The sequence below is a fragment of the Sorex araneus genome, chromosome 1 (assembly GCF_027595985.1).
Source record: "Sorex araneus isolate mSorAra2 chromosome 1, mSorAra2.pri, whole genome shotgun sequence".
Taxonomy (NCBI): Eukaryota; Metazoa; Chordata; class Mammalia; order Eulipotyphla; family Soricidae; genus Sorex; species Sorex araneus.
This window is the reverse complement of record NC_073302.1, coordinates 250,156,281-250,180,412: the sequence shown is the minus strand read 5'-3', so window position 1 is coordinate 250,180,412 and position 24,132 is coordinate 250,156,281. Positions and strand designations below refer to the sequence as shown.

Sequence of the window (24,132 nt, the reverse complement as noted above, 5' to 3'; positions counted from 1 at the left end):
ACAGTGTTATTTCCCAATCCTCTATGTTCCCTTGAATATTGGGCTGGAGCCATAGCACAGCCGTTGGGTGTTCACCTTTCACACGGCCAGACTTAAGTTCTATTTCTCCGCCCCTCTTGGAGAGCCCCGGCAAGCTACCGAGAGTATGGAGCCCGCGCGGCAGAGCCTGGCAAGCTACCCGTGCATATTGGATATGCCAAAAACAGTAACAATAAGTCTCTCAATGAGAGACGTTACTGGTGCTCTCTTGAACAAATCCATGAGCAACGGGATGACAGTGACCCTTGAATATTAAATTTTTATTTATAATTAGGGGAGAGAGAGAGAGAGAGAGAGAGAGAGAGAGAGAGACAGAGAGAGAGAGAGAGAGAGAGAGAGAGGCAATCATCCTCCAAAAGTATGCTCAGGCAAGTTTTTCACAATGGGGACAGCTGACAGCTGACAGCTGACAGCATTCTCTCCTGGTGGGACTCTCAGGAAATTGTCACTGTCATTCTCAGTACATTGTCATGGCTGTTATAAAGTGGGCTGCTTTGTAGGATCTTTTGACGATCAGTTTGATCCCTACCTCCAAGTTCCAGGAACAGAACCCAGGGTCCACACGTGTGACTTAAGTTCTCTGCCACTACTGAGTCTGACTCATTCTGTAGCTGGGAGGGCCTGTGTAAGATGGGCTGAAGTCTGCCCGCCTGCTCCTCCGCCCTGGGCCTGCCAGAGCTGCTGTTGGAAGGCTCCCGGGGCTCAGTTCTAGAGAGGGTGCGTCTGGGCTAGCCCAGGACATCACCCACCAGCCGGTGTAACGGGCAAGTCAAAAAAGAATGATGGAAAGACTAGGAACTAATTTAAAAGGGGAGACGGGGGGTGGGGGGGAAGGAGAAAATGAAAGATGAGCCAATCTTTCGTTGTTGCTTCAAAGACGGGGCTGCCTGCTCACCCTTCAGGAGCCTCTTCCTGGAGCCTAACTGTAGACGGCGGGAGGGTGGGGGAGGTGTGCTGACGCCTAAGAAGGCTCCGAAGCCAGCAGACCTACCTTTCCATTGCTTCAGACTGGCAGTGCCTCAGTTTCCTGGTCTGCAAAACAGAAATGTAATTCCAACATTTAGGATGGGATGAGCTTTGATAATGGTGCTTGTATGAAGAACCGGGTGCTGGTACTTGACACCTAAGGAGCCCCCTTTGTGGGTTAATGATCCCATCAGCGCTGCCCAAAGGAACTTTCTGAAACCATGCCTATTCAACACTCGAAACGTGAAAGGGAGGGCGGGATCGCAAGCTTTTGTTTCACTCCATTTAATTGCTTTCCCTTTAAATAGACATTCGTGGCAAAGTGGCACAGCATCCAGCAACATCACGGCCAAGGGATGAGAGTGCTGAGAGTAGCTTGCCCCGCCGCCCACGTAGCAGGGCAGAGCGGCGCATTTTGGGGGACACAGAGAGGCACGGGATTGCGCTGCCTCGAAGTAGTAATTCCCTCCTGGGACAGGCACCCCCAGGAATAGAATCAAAGCTGGCAGTGAACGCTCACCGATTCTGTCCTTCTCATTCTACTCTCTCCTCGCCACTCGCCCTGAAGTCGGGAACGAGGGTGGAGATGAGCGCGAGGCGCCCTCTGCGCTCCCAGCACCCGTCTGGGTCTCCCCACTGCCTGCTGCGACTTTGTCCTTCGCCGCCGAAGCCGGATGGCTCAGCCTTTCCGCTCCACCGAGGACGAGCTGGAGGTGGCTCAGGCTCCCAGCGGGGGAGCGGGGCAGCTCCCGTAGAGTCGGAAACTTGGGGTGGGGGTGAAGGTGGGGAGGTTCTGGTGACGCCGCAGACACTTCCGTGGGCCGAGTTGTCAGGGCGCGCGAGAAAGTGGCGGGTAAATATTTGCGACTGTAACCCGGGCTGCGGCGACTGCTCGTCACTGCGGTTCGCAGGCGGGCGCGTGGCGAGGGCGGCGCCGGCGGGACAGGGGCGTACCCCAAGCAGCGACGAGGCCCCGCCCCGTCTACCCGTCCCGCCTCCGCCCGCGGCTATAAGGACGAAGGCGCGCGAGTGGCTGGCGCTGGGCAAAGAACAGGCGAGCGCACCCCGCAGCCACTGCAGCCGGGATCCCCGAAGCCAGCCGCCAGCAGACGCGCTCTCCGAGCCCGGGTGGACCCGGTGTCCCCGTGCGCCGCGGGTCAGACGCGCTCTCCGAGTCCGGGTGTTCTCGTGCGCGCGGGTCAGACGCGCTCTCCGAGCCCGGGACTCTGTCCCCCTGTGCGCGGGTGTCTGAGTGCAGCAGCTCCCAGGACGCGCAGCCGGCCGAGCCTCCCCATGAAGCCACCAGCCGCGCAGGGCAGTCCGGCCACCCCAGCGGCCGCAGGTGAGTCCACGACAGCCCTGGGCATGTAGGTGGAGGGCTAAAGAGGAGGCGACCGGGGTCGTCCCGGTACGTCCCTTCCCTCCGTCTTCGCGCTTGCCATCCTGCGCCCTGGCGGGTTCGACTCCGCTCCGCCACGCGCGACGGGAGGAGAGAGTACGGGGCTGCGTCCCCGGCGCGTCCATCCCGACTCGCTGCTCGCGGTCCGAGCGAGCGTGGGAAAGAGTTGGGACGAGCTTAGGAGCTGGCGTGACCTTCGATCTGCAACCTCACTCCATTTGCTTATCGCCAAAATGAGCGGGAGAGCCGAGCGCGCTCTGAGGGAGGCGGGTTGGAAGGGTTCAGCTGTCCCTGGTGATAAGCAGCCCGGGGGTGGCACCTGGCGAGCGCGCGCTGCTGATCAGGATCCCGCCGTGGGAATTGGGGTGGCGGTGGGGGACCACCATCCGTAGGGACCCCGAGAGCCCCTCACCTGAGCGTCCCCTCCCTTCCCGCCCTGCCCCTGCCCCCCCAGCCCCGCCCGCTGAGGACCTGACGGACGCGCTGTGCGAGTTTGACGCTGTGCTGGCTGACTTCGCGTCGCCCTTCCACGAGCGCCACTTCCACTACGAGGAGCACCTGGAGCGCATGAAGCGGCGGAGCAGCGCCAGCGTCAGTGACAGCAGCGGCTTCAGCGACTCGGAGAGTGAGTGTGGGCCCCGCCAGGTCGATGCCAGGAGACGGGGGTGGGGTGGGGGGCTCCAGAGAACCCCGCCCACGGCCAAACGCGCTGCGGGGTCTCTGCTCCTCTGTTGACCGAAGGATGGTACCCAGAGCGGGAAGGTGGGCAACTTACTCCAGATTTCAGAGATCGGAATGGTCCGGAGAAGGGTCGTGGGAGGTTGGGAGGGGGGGGCGGGGTGGAGGGCTTCTGGTTTACCTGCCTCCTGCAGGTGTCTCGACCACGGAAGGTTTAAAGAGTTGAGTCTGGCTCATGAGCGGGGGGTGGCCTTTGATCTACAACCTCACCCCGTTTGTTTCCTTATCGCCAAAATGAGCGGGAGAGCGGAACACATGGGGGTGTGGGCGGTGCTGATCTGCAACCTCACCCCCTTTGCCCCAGCTCAGCCAGACGGTTCTCTTGGTGGTTTCCAGGGACGTGGAGTCAGTGCCACAAGAATGGGGGTGGGAAGGACATTTGTGGACGGTTTCGTAAAGCTGTCGCTCTCAGGACTTCTGAAACATTTTCTTGCCCTTGCTTCTGGCCCGGAGCTCCCGGACTTGCTCTTCGTTGCCTGCAGTTCTGAAAGTTCTTCCAACCGCCGGCAAAGTTCAACTGTTTTAGCGAGTGCCCCTCTTTGTAAGACAGGTGCACCGAGAGGCCCGCAGCATTGCTCTCTGGCTCTCCTACTCCAACCCCGCGCGCTGGAGGGGGAGCCAGAGAGTCCTGAGATGCCTCCTGGCGGGTTTTCTCTTAGTGGCGGGTCTCTGTCCTAAGCCAAGGGGGAAGAGGTGCAACAGTGTTTGTGTTCTGTAAGAATTCTGCATGTTTGGATGCCAAACAACACATTGTGTGGCTTTAATACTTCAAACCATGTACTATGTACTACTTTTTCCTGAGTGAATTTTATTTTATTTATTTATTTTTTTTTCTGAGTGAATTTTAAACTCTTCTAGTTTCTTCTTCTTTTTCTTTTCTGGTTCTTTAAATGTGGTTCACAGAAATGGCCTGAGGATGCCATACTGAGGATCACTCCTGGCCACTCTAGGAGAGCAGAGATGCTGGGGGGACCGTGTGGTGCTGGGGATCAAACAAACTGGGGTTAATTGTGTGCAAGGTAAAATGCCTTAAGCCCTGCTCTGCTCTCTTAGTTCAGTCCTCAGGGTTATCCTCGAGACTTCAATCTCTGGGATGGGTCACACTCGTGACTGTCACTCCTTTTTCTCCCTCTGACTCAGGAAGTAAAAGCAGTAACCTTTCCTTGTAATTCACTTCTTTGAGAATCTGAATCACTCCCTTGTTCCAGGGCAAAAATACAGTCCAACAATTAAACATAAGCTGTCCTCCTGAAAAGGGATAAAGGGCACTCACCACCCTGCGCCGGCTGTTAGAAACCCGAGTTCCAGTTAGAGTTTCCTTGGCAGCCCTGCCCAAGACCTAATTGCAGCTTTTGGGGTGAAAGGGGATAGAATTGTGTGTGGTTAATTTTCTATTTTGTAGTTTTGGACTTGGTTGCTAATCATGAGGCTACTTGTTTCCGAATTCCAGGGAAAGTTTTTATTTTTATTTTTTGAAACTTGTCACAATATCTGTGACTAATTTAAATATGACTCCTCCTGGGGCATGGAGCAAGTTATTCATCAGGCACAAATTGTCTCCCCAACAGGAAAGAGAGCTGGGACAGTCTGTGCTGCTCTATTGCAAAGAGCAACTTTCTATGCTGCATCTGCATTTAGCTGAGTATGACTGGAGTTCACCCATTCATGGGTGATTGCGATTCTCTCTGGGTAGGATTTCAGATCTTGGATCTGCTTTCCGTGGCCTCAAAGGGAAGACACTGGAAACACATTCTTAACGAGTTTGAGGAGATATTTGGAATAGTCTCTAGTTTTTCTAGGCTCTGTATGTATTTTGCTTTCTACTGTTGTTGTTAATGGTTATACTAACCCTTAGTTTAGGGGTTAGAGAAGTAATGGGGAAGGTATAAAGAATGGTCCAGTGATGTTGTTTCTATAGTGGAGTGTGTCTTACATAAGACTGAAAGGATAGGAGAGATAGAACAGAAGTTAAGGCAAGTTGCCTTGCATGTTGCCAACACTTGTTCTGTCCCAAGTACTGCATAGGATACCTTCAGACCTGCCAGGAGTGATCCCTGAGCACAGAGCCAGAAGTAAATCCTAAGTACTGCTGGATGTGGTCCCAAAACACAAACACAAACAAAAAAGTGAAATAAGAATGGATGGATAGTAATATGTGTTTTTAATTGCCATCAAAAGTTGAGCTCTTTTTTGCTAAAAATAACCATTTCCTTTAAAAGACATTTAAAATAAAATATAAAATCAAAATAAAGAAACTGAGAGAACACATATGTGATTTTTACACATGATAATGGATTTGTAACAATAATGTATAAAGTAGTTCTACAATTCAGCAAATAAATAAACCAAACAATTCAACTTAAAAATCAGAAAAGGACTTTAATAGGAATTTCTCTTAAAAAATATACATAAATATCCAATAAGCACATGAAAAGGAGAGCACAGACATTTGTTACCCTCATTTGTCTGCTATTTTTATTTATTTATTTATTTTTTGCTTTTTGAGTCACACCCGGTGATGTTACTCCTGGCTTTGCACTCAGGGGACTATATGGGATGCTGGAAATCAAACCTGGGTTGGCTGCGTGCAAGGCTAACACCCTACCCGCTGTACTATCACTCCAGCCCCCCATTAATGTTTTTCTATAAGAGAATATGTTAAAGTTAGATCCCACTGAAATGTAGGTTGAAAGGGTGTTATAATGATTACCACAATGATAATCACAGCAGACCACCTTTTCTAAGCTCCATTATGATTACTATGGTTATTTGTTAGTTCTATTCGTGATCTCTTTGCTGGGCTTTCAGTATACATTATCTCATTGATCCCAACCCCAGCCCTGTAAGGTAGGCACACCATTATTATGATAAGGTAGCAGAACCACATGTCTCTCTCAAAGGAGATCAAACAATTAAACACAAGCTGTCCTCCTGAAAAAAGGGGTAAAGGGTACTTACTACCCTTTTCTGGGTATTAGAAACCTGAGTTCCAGTTAGAATTTCCTTGGCAGCCCTGCCCAAACATTAGACCTAATTGCAGCTTTGGAGGTGAAAGTGGAAAGAATTGTGTGGGGTTAATTCTCTATTTTTTATTTTTGGACTTGGTAGGCATGCATTCTAGCTCTTTGAGCTATCTTTCCAGACCAAGATAAGAGACTTAATAAGGAAATAATCCTTCTATTCCTTTTTTTAAAGTTCTCCTAAGATGCAAAGGATTCCAAAAGAACAGTTACAGGGTAACTCCACATTCTATGACATTCATATGGTTGGGATGTTGACCAAAGTAGTCTGTAATCCCCATAGACTTGGTTTCCCACAAGTAGTCTCAGGCACGTATGTGGGAGTCATTTTCACCTCAGCAGTAAAAAGGTGGTGCAATTAAAAATGAGGGCATTGTTGTGAAAATTTGATCCTCCAAGGCGTTTCATGTATTGTAAACATCTTTGACTTGATTTTGTTTTCTCCCTGTTTTTTGTTGTTGCTGTTGTTTTTTGGTTTTTTTTTTTTTGCTTTTTGGGTCAGACCTGGCAATGCACAGGGGTTGCTCCTGGCTCTGTGCTCAGGAATTACTCCTGGCGGTGCTCAGTGGACCATATGGGATGCTGGGAATTGAACCCGGGTTGGCCACATGCAAGGCAAACGCCCTACCTGCTGTGCTATTGCTCCAGCCCCTCCCCCTGTATTTTCAAAGTTAATGCGCACCAAGATTTCTCTAATGTATGTAGTAAAAATTTAACTGGTAGTTAGTAAATTTTAACCAATTTGCTAATTAGTATTCTTATTGATTTACAGAAAGTTTGTGATATTAACATGAACTCAGAAAAGGTGGGGTGCACTTATGTCTTCCAAACATCAGAGTTTCTCATACCTCTTTTCCTTTGAGATAGGAAGTGTCTTGCCATTTCACTAGAGTAGTCTAAAATCACAGTGCTAGGGACTGTGAAGATAGTATAGGTTTATTTTAGGGAAGGAGGATCTGGCTTCTTTAGCATGTACTAGACTGAGAACATTTCTCTGTGTCTATTTAGACTGTTCCAGCCTGGTCTTGGTAGAGTAGACCTTATGGGCCTCCTGCTGGCTTAACAGGTAGCTTCTCTGATGATGTGGTTCACTGATATTACAGGTTGAGATTTTTCTGAAAAAGTGAGGCGCTAGGAATGTCAGGAGGCCCTGGCACTGTGTGAACAATAGCAGATGGGTGACAGGTATCACTTGGGTATTGATATCCTGTGAAGGAAGGTGTCTAGTGGGACTGAGCCCCCCAAGAGAAGATGGGGAGCAGGGTGATACTGAGGAGTGGGCTTCATTCTTCTTGTCTCCCCCTGGGATGAACTCAAAGAACTGAGATTTTTGAGGAGGCACTCCACTTCCCCACACCCATACAGACAGACACCGTTCACTGTGGCCAAAGGCAAACAGGTCCAAGGCTTTCTTTCCCTCAGTTAATTACATAGCTTGCTGGCCTTAAACATGTGGGATTGTTCTATATTTACAGCAACTGGGCAAGGTTTACTGTCTGTGGTTTGACTTTTCTCCGGAGAAGCACATGTTGGTGCTAACCTGAAATTACCTTTCCTCCACCCCCACACTGAAAAACCTCACCTACCTATTCAGCAGGCCTCTGCTTTTGCCACCAAGTTTTCTCAAGGGCCGTGAATGCTCTTAGTGTGAGATATATTTGAGTCACCTCCATTTTATTGGACCATGCCCTTAGAAAACCTGGTCCCCGGACATGAGATTCTTGCTCCAGGACTGTTCAAATGGGCTTTGAGATACTTCTGACCCCGGATTTTAAGGCTGATTGAAGTGAATGTTGTCAGGTCCTAAACTAGTCATGCCACCTGCAAAGGTTCTTTTAATCATCCCTGTTAAGTGTCCCCATCCCCTCTTGGTAGTGGGCGGGGGTAGTAATCCCTTCATAGGCCAGCAGGGACACTATATTCGCAGACCAACTGTTACTTGACAAGGAAGAGAGTTCCAGGGAAGTGAAAGAATGGGGAATCAGTCTTTCTTAGCTTTTCATCTCTCACAATGCCTGACAGGAGGTCTTATTTATTGGAGGTGCTTAATAACATCATGGAAAGAGAGCTTGTTGGATGAAGGGTAAGAGAGGCTTAGAGGTTAGGGACTACTGTGTTGGTGGCTCACTCATGGGAAATTTGTTCTACATTACCTCTGAAGATAAACTTATCTTAGAATTTTACTGCTATCTGAAGAAGTAGAGGCAGTCTGGGCCTAGAATCATGATTTTTCCTATTCTTTATGGAGATTTTTCTTTCTCTGACCATGTCATTTTCTGTTTTTCCTATGACTTTTGAATAAAAGCATAATGATTGTATGGAAGAACAACCCTGCTGAAGAAACTAAGAGTCTGAGAGGAAGGGGGAAGGGATTTGCCTGGGCTCCGTGGAGGATGCACATCCTGGTGGGCCCAGAGTAGCTCAAGGGCTCGTGAGGGTCTCCTTTCTAACATTTTAAGTGAATGACACAAGTTAAATATCACCACTGGAGGGAACTGCACTCTGGGAAGATTTGGTCCAGGATGACGTGGGTTCATTTTCTTTTTGGAGGAGTGGGGTGGGGTTTGGGTCAGAACCAGTGATGCTGAGGAGTTAATCCTGGCTCTGCACTCAGGAATTACTCCTGGCAGTGTTCAGGGGGACAGATGGGTTGCCAGGGATCAAACCCGGATTGGCCATCTGCAAGGGAAATGCCCACCCCCTGTACTATCACTCTGGCCCCGTTTGTTTCCTTTTGAAGGTTGAACATGCAGAGTCAAGCCTGGTCCAGATTGTGTAGTGGATTGTGGGAGGGGAGAAACACCCAGGTGTGGCATGGGCCTACATGCATGCTAGTCTGTCTACACTGGGGAGTCAGGTGAAAGGAGATGTGGTGATACACTGTATTGACCCGCCTGCATGTGTGTATATTAAGTGACATATTGTTTTTTACCTTCCTCTTAGTGAGAACAGCATGAGTTCATTACTTGCAAGAGGCAACTTCTGATTTTTTCACTAGTTTGGTTTGTGATTGACTCTACCTGTCCCATAAAAGTCAGTGTGTCCACGTATTTACTGGCTTTTATGCTTGAGTCAAGAAGGCACTTAGCACCAGGCCTTAAAGAATAAGAAGTTTTTTGTTTTTTGTTTTTTTTTGCTTTTGGGGTCACACCTAGAGATGCACAGGGCTTACTCCTGACTGATGCACTCAGGAATTATCCTGGCGGTGCTCGGGAGACCATATGAGATGCTGGGAATCGAACCTGGGTCTGCTGCGTGCAAGGCAAACACCTTACCCACTGTGCTATCGCTCCAGCCCCCTTAAAAGAGTAAGAAGTAAGCCTTGGTGATGTGCTGACTTATTCTCTATGGCATCTCCCCAAGTCCTGTATTTCTTGAGTTGACAATTGGCATTAGTTTTATTTTTTGCTACCATTCTGCAATGACCTTTTCCATGCCTAGATCATTCCTTCAGTGAAAACTTAATAGCATTTGATCTATTTCCCTTTGAGGCTGTGTGTGTGTGTGTGTGTGTGTGTGTGTGTGTGTGTGTGTTCCAAAGGTTTAGGATAAATCTCTTGCCAGAGAGTTGTGGCAAAAGAGAAATAAAATCCAAAGTCAGGGCCTTGATCCAAAATGATGCAAGGTGTGGTGAGGTGTGGGGTGGAACTGGCACTCAAGGGCAACTGCTCCTGAGAGATAGAGCCCAAAGGTGTGGCCCTGAGAACTGGGCCAGTGATGGGCGTGATGATCTTAAGCATCCTTCAGAGCCAATAGTGATGCATGAAGGTACTTGCATTCCTCATTTTTGGTTCAGGAGTTGGGGCACCTGACCCTAATTTTTTCACCTTTAGTCTTACCTCATCTTCTCCCCACAAGTATATCGTTCTCTCTTTGTGGTTATTTTGCTGTTTGATTGTGCTGCTTGATTGTGCCCAGCCACCAGCCAGCATTTCCTCTCCGGGTCCCTGCAGAGGGCTCAGTGCTTGCCTGTGTGGAAAGACTTTCTTTTAAGAAAATCCAGGTCACTGCAGGGATGGCACAGCTGGCAAAGCAAGTACATGTACTCCCAACCTGGAGCCAGAGTACAAATCTTAGAAATATTCATAGGAGGGTTACCTAAGATGAGTATACCATGGGAAATGGAGCTAAAGTGATTAAAAAAATTATTCTTTGTTTCTGTGCTGAGGATTACTCTTGTCTTGGTCTTCATTGCTCACTCTGGGGAATTTTTAGGGGGATCATCTGGTGCTGGGATAGAACTGGGGCTCCTGCATGCCAAGCTTACACTCCAGCTTGTTGAGCTATTTCTTTGGCCTTAAACTGGTTTCTTTATTCACAAGACTTCTCAGGGCTGCTATAAAAGCAATAACTATTGGAATCTCCAAAGATACTCAGTGTTTCTCAAACTTTGTGGACCAGACATCTCTTCTTTTCAAAGGATCTTTATTCTGGAGAACCTATTTTTGGGAAAATGTGAAACATGAACTTCAAAGTTTTGGACCTCAGTAGGTGTTCATCATCAAAACCCCTAGGAATGATTATGGCCCCTTTAATGATGTGGGCTGGACTCTGAAAGAAGAAAAGATTGTGAGCATTAGGCATGTTTGGAAAATGAGATGTAGGCCATGAAGACATGACAATGACCAGAATCACTGGGTCGAAGGAAGGTGGGAGGAAGGAGAGGCAGGTGAGTTGCCTGAGAACATAAAGCAACCTGTTAGGAAGAAAGAAAATGATTCTTTCAAAACCAGAAATCTTTGTTTCTAAAAATCCTTTTTCATTATGGAAAGATATTATAATTCATATATAATTCATGTTCATTGGTGGGGGGTGGCCACACCTAGCATTGCTCAGGGATCATGCCTGGTGGTATGAGGACCATAAATGCAAGGCATAGGTCCAGAACAATAGTATAATAGGTAGGGCATTTGCTTTGCTTGTGGCTGACCCAGCATCCAGTTCAGCCCCTGAGCACCACCAGAAGTAATTCCTGAGTGCAGAGCCAGGAGTAACACTGAGTGTACAATGTAGAACCAGGAGTAACCACTGGGTTACCGGTTAACCCCCACATGCCCATCAAAAAGATGCCAGGGATAGAACCTGAGTTGGCTACATGAAAGACAAATGCCCAACCTACTGTGTATCTCTCCTGTTACTCATGTTCATTTTGAATGAAGGGGAACAAAGAAAGATGCTTATGTTGCTTCAAAAGCTGATCATAATTAGGTGAAGCAAGCCTCAAGGAGTGGGGCCCTCAGGATTCAGCTATTCTGTCTCACCTGAGGATCCTTCCCTCATCCTTCTGTGCTGTAGCTGGGGCTGGCTCTGGGTTTTGTTTTAGCCAGAAAGATTGTTTCTTTGTGACCTCAGTGACCACATCCTGCTTCTGCTGCCTGCTCAGATTTAGAGCCGGTGTGTGGATGTGGCCCAGCCACCAGCCAGCATTTCCTCTCCGGGTCCCAGTCACACGGTTGGCCTGATGGTGTTTGGTTTTCTCCTTCTTGGCAGGATTTAGGAAAACAGGACCTTAGAACTGCAGAGCTGGATGGGACTTTGGGATGATTCAATCCTTTCCATCTTATCATTGAGCAAACTGAGCCCCAGAGATGCTGTCTTGTTCGAGGACCTCAAAGTCCTTAGAAGCTGTGTGGGTTTGACTCCTGGCAGAGCCCTGTTCCCTCGCTCTTGCTTTGGTCTTTGGAGGTCTTGGGAAATAGAAGAAGACATTAACTCACAGGAAGGGTCTTTCAGACACATCCTCCACTAGAAGAGTCTGTATCTTCCATTCTCTTTTTTCCCCCCGGGGGAGGCTCTCGGAAAACCAAGGCCAGGTCTCTTGAGTTGACCCAGGGAAGAGGATAAAGTTCTGGGCTCCAGTTTCATATGTTAACGGGTTCAGCAGGCATGAGACTGTATTTACTTATGGGCCCTCCCAAGTGGTGCTCAGGAGATCCCAGATTCTCTCCCAGGGATTCTCAGGCAGCTGGGCTAGTGGATCAATTCTAGGACTTGAGGATGTGGTGCTGCTTGGGGTCTGTAATGCCAGAGATTGCCAGGGCCAGCCTGGCTGCATTCGGGGCCATACCTGGTGGTCACTGGGAGAGTGTGCGTTGCTGGGGATTAAACAGGGGTTTGTGGTATGCAAACTATGTGCCTTTACATATGTGCCATCCTAGGTCTGAGTCCTTGGAAGGGACGTGTTTTGTTTGTTTGTTTTTTGGAGGGGGCACACCTGGTAATGACTGGGGATTATTATTTCTGGCTCCGAACTCAGGAATTACTCTTGGCAGTGCTTGGGGAACCATATGGGATGCTGGGGATCAAACCTGAGTCAGCCGCATGCAAGGCAAAACACCCTACCTGCTATACTCTTGCTCCAGCCCCAGGAATATGTTTTAAAGAGTGATAGCTTCATATGTCTTAAATTCCAAAACTAACCTGTCTCTCGCCAGCCAGGTGCTGGAGAAGTTGTGCATGATACAAGGGACAGAGGGCTTCTTTCTGACCTTTGCAGAGGATGCTGGTATGGAAATGCAGCTCCTATCACGTCCTTCATTTTCAGAGAATCAAGAGCTTGTGATGTGCCTGCTGGGGCACATGCACTGACTGACACATACGCAGCCCCCTGTTCCTGTCTCTCAAATCATTTTGGGTTACAAATCTGTAAAATCTACATAGATCTTGTCTTTTAGAAATAAATTTATAACTCTTGCTCCTTTTAGAGATAACATGTTGATTGCCAATAGACTATAGAACAAAAAACATTTCTATTTTTTGTTTGCATATTTTGTTTTATTTTGGGACCATATCCAGTGTTGCTCAGGGGCTACTCCTGGCTCTGTGTTCGGGGGTGACTCCTGGCAGTGCTTAGAAGATCGTGCAATGCTGATGATCCAATTGAGGCTGACGGTATGCAAAGTAAGACCCTTGTACTATTTCTATGGCCCCCATTTCTAAGAAATCGATTTTCTTTCCTGAAAGGTGCTGATTCGCTGTATAGGAACAGCTTCAGCTTCAGTGATGAAAAACTGAATTCTCCAACGGACTCAACCCCAACCCGGCTCTCTCCCACTGTTCCTCCCCGGAAAGGTAAAATCTTTGGTTGGAGTATGTCTGTGCATTCTTCTCCCATTTCCCTTTTCAGTCTCCTCTTTCTTCCCTTTACCCCTAACCAATCTTCCCAAACAAATGAAAAACTGAAAAGAGAAAAGAAAGTAGTATGATCTTAGGAGAGTCTGGTATGTAGTCAATTTATTTCTCAGCAATCTGATCAGTGTGAAAATGAAATCAGATCAATCAGGGCAAGGAAATTGAAATCACAGAGAGAAAGAAAACATGTGGATTGTCGACTCTCCTCTTTCTCCAGTGGCATTCTCAGGACTGTGCCAAATGACAGCACTCTCCCAGACTGGCTGGTTCTAGAATTGAGGGCTCAGCAGTTCAACTTTGCAGAAAGTAGGATTCTTTTAGTGCATTAACTAATTAACCAATGCTTTCAGATGGCCCATTTTGCAATTAACTGGGGTCATCATTATGAGACAAGAGATGATCTAACATGATTCAAAATAGCAGCTCCATGCTGACCCGACTATGTTATTAATAGATCTAAAAAGTAGTTAAAGATACATGAGCAGTTCCTTATTTTTTAGAACTCTGAAAGTATCTCCAGCTAAAAAGCGTAATGTTCTATTATATTGGACAAGTGCCCTTCTGAAAACAAAAGGAACATTTTCCCCACTTACGAAATGTTATACTTGCTGAAAATAGTTGCAGAAGGAATGAAAAAAAAGGAACATACTTTAAAAGAAATATGAACATTCAATATTTTTTTCTCACTCTGATTTGAAGGCAGAATTTTTCTCTTTTGCAAAGGAGACTACTAAAAACTCTTTTCTCAGCGTAGCAATGTTAGCGGTCACTGGGGACTCTGCCATTGTCCAGCCCTCAGCCTGTAATGGATCTGTTGAACTCAGAGACACAGAGCAGTCTTAGAAAGTGGCTTAAAACGTGTGCAGGTTGGCTATCTGATCCTTAAGAGGTAGGAATTAAAGAGAGCAAATTAAGCCCTGGTGGCATATTGACTTTAAAAGCTAAGAACAATGAGACATTTGTTGTCGTGGAGGATCAATTAATAAAAATAGCCAGTAATGCGTTTTGGAGGAAGCACAAATACTGAATTCATCTATATCTCAGGCTGTACTGGGAACAGAGTCTGGATGAGGAGCTGTTCTCTTGTACTAACTCCTAACTGGGATGAGACGGTACTGGATCCTGAAGCCCCTGGTTCCCTTCTTTGTACCTTGTTGACCAGAAACAGTGGTTCTTCATGTATTTCGTGCTGGGAGGTTCTCTGAGGCTGTGGGATGGCCTGGGGTAGTCACTGTTGCTGCCACTGTCACTGTCATCCCGTTGCTCATTGATTTACTCGAGCGGGCACCAGTAACATCTCCATTGTGAGACTTGTTGGTACTGGTTTTGGTATATCAAATACGCCATGGGTAGCTTGCCAGGCTCTGCTGTGCGGGCGAGATACTCTTGGTAGCTTGCTGGGCTCTCCAAGAGGGACAAAGGAATTGAACCCAGGTCAGCCACATGCAAGGCAAATGCCCTACCTGCTGTGCTCCAGCCCACAAACAATAACGTATCAGAAAAATGTAACTAAAGTGACCAGATCAGGATGTTCACTCTACTCTGTGCACTCACTAGATGTTTACATTCATTTATATTCACTAAATGTTTTTGGCTGATAACTGCACCTTATAAACATCCAAACTTTTGATCTTGGGTCACAAAGAGGGCTCAGTTGGCTGGAGAACATGTTCTGCATGCAGGAGACCCGCGTTTGATCCCTGGCACTTATGATCCTCCAAGTGCTGCCAGGAACCTTTCCCAAGGTTCCCTCAGCCCTGAGCTAGGAACAGCCAAAACAAACAAGCACTTTTGATTTCCTCCCTGTCTTATTACCCCCTTCGCCCTTCAAATTTTAAGACAGTGAAGGAAGATCCTGTTTTCAGGTGCTGGGGCTGGAGAATGATGATCTAAACACTGAGATAGACTCAGGCTAGTCTCAGGGTAAGTTTTCAAGTCCACTGAAAGTAAGCATTAGAGCAGACACAAGCGGTTAGTACAGGACAAGCTTCAAACAGCGTCTAAGGACAGACGCAAAAGGAGGTTGCATAATCCTGGGCAACATAGTGGTAGTCATCGGCTGTCTTTGATAGAAACTGAACTCCAACTCTTGTTTTTCAGCCAAACTAGGAGACACAAAAGAGCTTGAAGACTTTATTGCCGATCTTGACAGAACATTAGCAAGTGAGTACCTGCCTGGCATTAAAGCAAAAAAAAAAAAAAAAAGTCAAACAGAAATCTAACCAACACTTCTGATAAAGGGCTCTGATGTTTACCAGTGTGCCCAGGGGCAGGAAGTTACATCACAGAACTTCTTTAGCTCAGAAATAAGGCCCTCGTGGTGCAAAAAGAAATTCTGAGGTTAAGCCCCACTGAAAGCAGAGTGTGTCTTTCCAAACAGGGAGACTAGGCCACTAGCAAACAATGGGATTTTGTTTGAGAAATAGAGAGAAAAGCAGTTGGTCAAGCCAGAAAGGAGCTTTAACCTCGGAGACTAACCAGAGAGGAGTGTGGCCTGCCAGACTTTCAGTGAAGAAATGAGCCACCGACACACTGGCCAGAGAGTTCCATGCCGGCTGTTAGAGTTAGAGGAGTTAGAGTTAGAGTCAGGGGGTTTGGGAGTGCTGGCTTTGATTTCCAAAGGGTTGGGCTCATCTGACAAGTATAATCATGGCACCACCAATTTGTGTCATCAAAAATGTTCAGATTGGAAGAGATCGTAACTGTACACGGAGAGCCAGAGAGGGGGTATCCTGAGATCTCTCAATGCCCTTGATTTCAGTAGGGAAGGATCACGAGGGCCAAGATACCTTCCTGAGCTGCTGGGAGGAAGGTTTCAATGCGGGCCCGGGTGTAGCTGCTCAATCCAGAGCTTCTTGCACTTGTGTGAAGCCCTGAGTTCCATCCCCGCGAGCAAAGTTTCAGCAAGTCTGCCCTGGGGAGGTCTTGTTTAGTCACAGAGAAGGCTTACAAAATTTTGTCCTAGCACCTCAAGTTTTTCCACAGAACAGTTGCTTTCTAGAAGAAATATCTCTCATTATACTTGCTAAGCAGCCAGAAAAAAAAATACTAAGTTTTTTTTTTTTTTTGGAGGATGTGGAGGAGTAGGCTTGTAGGTCGCAGGTAGGTATGCTCAGGATCTCCTCCTGGCTTTGCACTCGGGGATCCCTCAGAATACCATACAGCGTGTTGAAAATTGAGCCTGGACAAGTGTCCTACCCGCTGCACTCTGTCTCCAGTCCCCTAAGCTGGTTATTTCAACATAATTCTGCTCCTAACTCTCTTTCAGAGAGACCTGAATATTAGGTAGAAAGTCCTTGAAGATTTTTATTGCCCATTTTCTCACGTGCTATACCATCCTACATCAGAAGGTGGAGGCTTGTTTTGACAGAGATTATTATAATTGCAGCATAATTTGTATTAGGCCATATAACAATCCTTGTGTACTTCATAGAAATTGCAGCCAGCTGTCCTGTCATGCCAGTTAATCAGACATACTTTCCACGGGAAGCTTGCCACTTAATTGGGTGCTTTGAGATGGTGTGTGGTGGGTAAGCGTGGCGATGGTAAACTCTGGCAGTGGATAGCCATATCTACCTCCTGTTCACAGATATGTGACACAGAAAGAAGATGAAGGTCCACTGATCCTAAGGGAGAAACTGCAGGAAGGTATAAGGACATGGGAAAACCAGCGACAGACTGTGCTATGTGCGGAGGGAGTGCTCCCTGACCACTGGACCATCCCATCCCTGAAGCCTGTCTTTGGATTCATCTCTGGGCAATTTAGACCATGATATGGACTCTGTTTACTTGCTTACAGTGGATTAGAAAAGACTCTATGCTAATATAGTATTTTCTCTTAAAACATAGCTTTCCTGTAATTTAAAATGCTTTAAAGAACATATTTGTAATTAATTATATATAGTTTGAAACTGTAATATGCTTTTCCCATTATAATATATTTTTGTATACAAATAAAATTTGAACTGGAGTCTATTTCATCAGCTGCTTTTTTATTTCATTCAATATTTTTCAATCCACATCATTTTCTAATGGGAACAATATTCCTTTTTGGTAGCTAGCAATTATAGGTGCTGCTTAATTGTACTAGATACCGGAAGGGTTAACTTAGAAGGAAAGTATTGCTTTGAAGCGCATTCAGTGCTCTGGAAAGAAATGCTGGTGTCCGAGTACTGGATTGTGGTTTGTTGGAGTGTTTTGTTTCGGGGCCATACTCAGCACCTACTTGAAGCTCTGTGCTTGAGGTTGCTGTAGTTACGGCTTGGGGTACCTTGAGGTCCCAAGGACTAAACTTGGACCTCCCATGAGCAGAGCATGCACTCAGCCTATTGACTATCTCTCAGCCCCACAAGCATCCTTTGAAAGTGTTCAATCATGGTTTATAGTGCATTCACTTCTGCCCACATCCCCTTGTCCAGATCTTAGGTTATTTCCTGCTACAAGGAACAAAGGGGCTCAGCTAAAACATGAGCTCTGTTTTTATTTTTACACTATTTTTTTGCGCTTTTTTTTTTTTCTTTCTAGGTCACATCTGGAGATGCACAGGGGTTACTCCTGGCTCTGCACTCAGGAATTACTCCTGGTGGTGCTTGGGGGACCAAATGGGATGCCGGGGATTGAACCTGGGTTGTACGCATGCAAGGCAAATGCCCTACCCGCTGTACTATCGCTCTGGCCCCACTGTTTTTATTTTTAAAGAAAGATAAGAATGGTTTTGAACAAAAACTTGCCATGTCTGCCGTAGAATGTTGAAGACTTGGAGAAATGCTGTTGCCCAAATACCTGCTCTTTTTGTGTAAAGGACGAACTGCCAACAATCCACAGCACATCAGTGGCCCTTGGAAAAATACAGTTCAGGAAGGCCTTGCAGCTAATCTCACCCTCCCACCTCCCAGGAGCAACTGCACCCCACCCGAGGACTCCATCCAAGGACCTACAGCATGATCCTTGAAAACTATTGATCCTTAATGGAGAGGGTCAGCCCTTGGGCTTTTCTGGAATAGAACAAAATTGGCTGTTGGGTATGCAGAGCTGGTAGATGTGAAAATATATTTTCATGTCTGTTTTCTTTTCTTTAAAATTTTTTGGCCATACCCAGTAGGGTTTGCTCATGGCGCTGCACGTGGGGATTACTTTTGGTGGGGTTTGGGGGAATATATGTGGAACTGGAGCTAGAACGCAGGTCAGCTGGGCCGTGTGCAAGCCAAGTGTCTTACTGTTGTACTTTCTCTGGACCCAAAATGTGAAAGTCTGTTTCAAGTTTTCTGTCCTAACTTCTAGGAGGAATAGTAAAAGCAAAAATGTGACACACCCAGAGAAAGAATCAAATGCCATCCCAGAGATTCCTGCCCCCGCCAGCCTCCAGGACAGGGCAGAGGAGGCCGCAGAGGCAGGAGAGTCAGCTCATCTACCAGGTTTGAGGGCCCAACTGAACTAGGGACACCGCTGAGTCGGGGGGGGGGGGGCTACTGGTATCAGTCACAGTGGCACCCCAAGGGTTTGTTTTTAGAAATATTCTTCTAGGTTTCAGGTGGGAAAAAGGAGTTTGGACAAATTCTTTCACATCTCAGAGGTGCTGTTTCCTCAACTGGGACGTGATTCCTTGTCTCCCAGAGTCATGTGAGCAAGAGCACCGAGTGTCAAGCACTCCTGGGACTCATCTTCCAGGTCTCTTCTTTCTCCCCTTCCCTTACTTCCTCCACACCCTCCTCCTCCTCCTCCTCCTCCTCCTCCTCCTCCTCCTGTTCCTCCTCCTCCTTCTCTTCCTCCTTTTCATTTCACAAGAGCCTTGGGTCCCTGTCCTGGAGACAAAAGGAAGCTGTACCCGAAGTGTTTGTGGAGGGTAGTTCCCAATCCCATTGTTTCTCATGGGATAGAAGAGAGTCAGAAGCTCTGGCCTGATGGACCAGAGAGAGCAAGGCTTTCCGCTTCCTCCAGGCTGCGTGCAGGAAAGGGACTCAATGTCCCAGCGTCTCTTCAGCCCCTTAAATTGCAGGGCTCTGGCCTCTACCTCAGTCTCACAGCTTTTCTTTGGAGAAACAGATGTAGGCTTTTGTTGTTGTTGTTTCCTTCTTGGTTTTCAGTAGGTATGTCTTCCACACCCTTTCCCCAAACATTTTCCTGGGCTAATTAATTTGACAAAGAAGGTCTGTGACGAGACACCCCAAACAGGAAATGACTGTCATAGCTGCTGTCTGCAGCTCTTGTTTTCTACAAGGCTTTCTCCTGCATAGCTCACCTTTGCATCACCCACATTGATTGAGCTTAGGGCGACATGGAAAGGGAAAGGGAAAGGGAAGCACATTTTTAGAAGGGAACAGTTGCCTTGAGTTCAAAGTTTACTGAGGGAGAAGGAGAATGCCCGTGGGAGAGGTCGCTGGCTCCTTGCCACCTCGGGGCCCTGCTCATGTGGTTCGCTGCAAGGTCTGCTCTTCTCTTGGTTACTTTTACTTCTTTTGGGTTTGTTCAACTGCCTTGGAAACCTTCCTCCCGCCACAGTTGGTGTATTATTGTTGTTCTTACAGCACCTTCCTTAAACACATTCATCTTGGTCTGCACCGGCATGATCACTGGGGTGATCTTTTGCTTAATCCCTTCCCACACCCCTTACCCCTGAAGGCAGGATCCATTAGCACACAGTGGTTTACCTCACCACTGTATCCAGCTGCCTTGCACTGTGCTTCATACACCAAGACTCAAATCATACCTGCTGGGGGAATGAGGCAAATCTCTCATCTTCCACTGTCAGGCTGGCCAAGCATAACACAGTGTCTGTGGACGCTCACTTGCCTCGTCTCCTCTCTTCTATGGCGGGGCCACCCTCCTAGAGGTCTTTATTGTCTTGCATTCTCCAGAGCCTTGTTTCCACCCAATCAAAGCATCTGAACATGGACCAAAGCCCAGACTATGACTCCCTTCTCAGTTTATTACTTACTGGGGGGGGGGGGGTGGGTGGGTGAGGGAAGGGACTTCTAAAGCCAGCGATGCATTTGAGAGCTAAAGGAATGAATCTAATGGTGGAACTTCAGACACCCTGACTTGTAAGGGACAAAGAAGTGAACTTCTCAGTCATTCTAGGGAGCTGTCTGATACTAGGATGACCCTCATCCTCTTAGAATATTGATATGATACCTTTTCTTAGTCCAGTCCAAGGATTAGAGCCATAGCAGAGCAGGTAGGGCTTTTGCCTTGCACGCAGCTGACCCGGGTTCAATTACTCCGTTCCTCTCGGAGAGCCCAGCAAACTACCGAGAGTAACCTGCCCTCACGGTAGAGCCTGGCAAGTTACTTGAGGCGTATTCGATATGCCAAAAACAGTAACAAGTCTCACAATGGAGACATTACTGGTGCCCGCTCAAGCAAATCGATGAACAACCGGGCGACTGTGTGACAGTGCTACCTTTTCTTAGGCTTGAAGGATACTAAAGTCGGTGATATTATCTGAGGCCCGCTGTGTATGGAACCTTGTATTAGCACTTTGTGTTGGTGTGAATAGTGTGTATGCATGTGTGTTTGTGTGCTTCTGTGCATGTAGGTGTGATGTATTCATTAGTCAGAAGGAACAATAGACAAAGACAATAAAGACAACAGGAAATTCGTAGGGCAAGGCCGGACCCTGGGAGAAGATGGTGTTGATCTGCTAGCAATAGCCCTGTTGGCTCCAGGACAGACTTTCCCTTCCTCTTGTCCTCGCTTGTCAACATAACCAAACAGGATTACCTCTGCAAGTGAGCTGTCTTGCCTCCCATGGGAAGAGCTGTTTCTACCAGCGCCCCAGAGGCGAGTGACCTGCTGTCCTCTGGGCCTCAGGCCAAAGCCTGTTCTGCAACCTGAAGAGTCAAGGCTTGACTGTGGATGCCGAGCCAAGAAGAGGTCCGGGAGGGCCAAGATCAGAGTGTGACCCTTCACTTGTCAAGGTTGTCTTGAAGGGAGGCCTGGACTGAAAGGAAGGGAGCAGCAATGGCCGCTCCCTTATGAAGGGGCTTCTCAGTGAAGAGTCCCTGAAACAGGTCACTCCCTGAGCTCCTGGGTGAGAGGAGAGGGGAAGGAAGGGCCCTGTGAGATTCTGGAAGGCCGGTGGGTTGCTAACAGCATAGGGGATGGCCTCAACGCCTCTTCCATGCTCTGCCCATGACGGGGGTGAGTTTCCTTTGGCTGCACAAATCCCTCCTGGGTCAAGCTGCCTCCTCTGAGACCCAAGAAAGCAAAGGAAGGGCTGATGGTTAAGTGGCCAAACATTGTGTCTCTGACAAAGAAGTTTCAGGAAGGTGAAATCAGAGCTCTGAATGCACCATGGGGGGAAAAATAAGTTGTGCCAAGTCGGAGTATAATTAGCCCTCATCGTCTCAAGGGACTGGGACCGATAGAGAGATTAGCTCTGTCCAGAAGGACATTTGCTTACCAATTGCACGCGTGCAGATAAGAGAAGTTGCGTAAGGCAGGTGGCAAGGGAGACCGGAGCTCTCAAAGAAAAATATTTGGGAGGGAGGTCACCTTGATCTGAGGAAGCCATTGTGCTCAGACTAGAGCTGGCCCCCAGGGAGGTTACGAAACAGGTCAGGGCAGTGGCCCCAGAGTTCCAGCCACAGGGGAACTGAAATCCTGGAGCTTTGCTCAGTTTTAAAAATCTTGATTGGGAGAGTGAGTTCAGGCCGCTGGGGGATATCTTCCAGTTGTCACATGTCTGTTTGTCATTTGTGATCCTTACCAACACCAGTAAGCTTTCTTTTTCTTCAGTTTTTATTGAGGTGCTAGGATTTACAATCTGCTAATGTTAGTTTCGCACACAATCATTCCAACATCACACTCACCCCCAGACTGCCGCTTCCCTCCACCAGAGTCCCAGGCACCCCCCCCCCCGCCCCCCAGTACTTTTCCATCCCACTACATCCTGAGGCTCAGGAATCCTGTTGTCGCAGTGCTGAGGAGCCATATGTAGGGCAGGCGTGGGGAGGCGGGCAGGGTAGGGTGGAGAAAGGCATTCCGTGTCAGGACACAGCTCAGCGGCTCAGACAGCATGCAGGGCTCCCGCTGTCACTCAACACACATCCCCACATCCCTGGTCCCTGTCCATTGCAGTAGTCGTGTGTGTGTGTGTGTGTGTGTGTGTGTTGTTGGGGGAGGGCAAGATAGAACCCACCTAGTAGTACTTGGGGCTACTCCTGGCGTGGTGCTAGGGCCTCCATGTGCAAAGCTTATACTCTAACCCTTTGAGTCTTCTCTCTGGTACTTGTCTTTGTTTTGTGTCCAGTTCAGTTTTGTTTTGTTGAAGGGGGAGGGGCTCAGGGATTAGAGGCTGCAGCTGGAGGTGCTGGGAAGGTACAGGACTGAGCCCAGGAGCCCCTTCGAGCCACACCCCAGCCTTTAGAGTCTTGTTTTTCAAGGCAAGGCTGTTCTTTGCCTAGGAAGGAAAAGTGAGAGATTAAATCATTAACTTGCTCCTGAAGGATGGATTAGCATTTTCTCCTGATAATTCAGGCTCTAAGCGAGACAATCACCATTTTATTTCTCTCCAGATGACAGACACTTGGCAGTTGCTCTGCAGACACTTGTTTTCCAGCCTCTTTTGGGCCAGCCTCCTTACCAGGCTGGGGAAACTAGAGCTACAACATTTCATGGCATAAGAGCCACAGATTTGATACTTAATTATGTTGTTGTTTTTTCAAAAAGGGTGAGGGTACAACCATTTTGTGACTCTTTCAAAAATTTGTGCCAGGGCCAGAGAGATAATATAAGAATTAAGGGACTTGCCTTACACACAAGCAACTCCAGTTGTATCTCAAGTACCATATGTGGTCCAACAGCCCTGCCAGGACTGACCCCTGAGTGTAGAGTCAGGAGTAAGCCCTGAGCACTGCAGGGTGGGTGTGGTCCACCCTCAACCCCCCCGTAAAAAATGCAATGCTGGCATTATTTAAAAATAGAATGCTACGGTTATGTGGGGGCGCCAATTATTCAGTGAAATGGGGTATCTGAGAGAGGCACTGGGGTCTACAAAATAAAGTGCTGCCTCCCTAACAGACTGAATAGAACTTAAAACTTAAAAAAAATTAATTTATTTATTTTTAAGATTTAAAAAAATAGAATTAGTGTGAGATAGACCTTTACAAAGCTGTTCATGATTAGGTTTCAGTCATACAGTGTTCCAACACCCATCCCTCCACCAGTGTCCATTTCCCAGCACCAGCGTTCACTTTCCTCCCCACAGCTTGCCTCCATGGCAGGCACTTTTCTTCTCTCTCTCTCTCTCTCTCTCTCTCTCTCTCTCTCTCTCTCTCTCTCTCTCTCTCTCTCTCTCCTTTTGGGCCTGTGGTTTGCAATACAGATACTGAAAGGTTATTTTGTGTTACCTACTTTAAACACTCAGTTCTTTTCCAACTATTATTGTCATACCTGTCTCTTCTCTATCTTACCTACCCTCTGCCCCACACAGACTTGTGGTAGATTTCCAGCCACTGTCCAGTCCTCCTAGCCCCTGTTTTTCTTGGTCTTCTGCTATATGATTTTTTTATATACCACAAATGAATGCAGTCATTCTATATCTGTCCCTCTCCTTCTGACTCATTTTACTCAGCATGATACTCTCCATGTTCATCCATTTATGGGCAAATTTCATAACTTCATTTTTCCTAAGAGCTGCATAGTATTCCATTGTGTAGATGTGCCATAGTTTCTTTATCTAGTCATCTGTTCTCGGGCCTGACTGATTGAATGTAATACCACCCAAGGGCTCACTAACTTTCCATACAGCCAAGGAAAGACAAGGAAGGATGGGCCTAGGCCAAGATGGACTCATTGATTTGGTGGTGACCATGCAGGAGGGCTGCTTTTGTTTTCTTT

The 24,132-nt window shown here is 47.4% G+C and overlaps 1 protein-coding gene across 1 annotated transcript; it reads left to right on the top strand.

Moving 5' to 3' along the window:
• The first annotated feature begins 1,970 nt into the window (after nucleotides 1-1,970).
• On the top strand, nucleotides 1,971-17,263 carry RGCC (regulator of cell cycle). The gene is made up of 5 exons (XM_055120197.1): nucleotides 1,971-2,347; nucleotides 2,859-3,029; nucleotides 13,126-13,233; nucleotides 15,394-15,456; nucleotides 16,883-17,263. The coding sequence occupies exons 1-5, from the start codon at nucleotides 2,299-2,301 to the stop codon at nucleotides 16,888-16,890; spliced, it is 399 nt and encodes a 132-aa protein (XP_054976172.1). The 5' UTR covers nucleotides 1,971-2,298; the 3' UTR covers nucleotides 16,891-17,263.
• The last annotated feature ends 6,869 nt before the right edge of the window (nucleotides 17,264-24,132 follow it).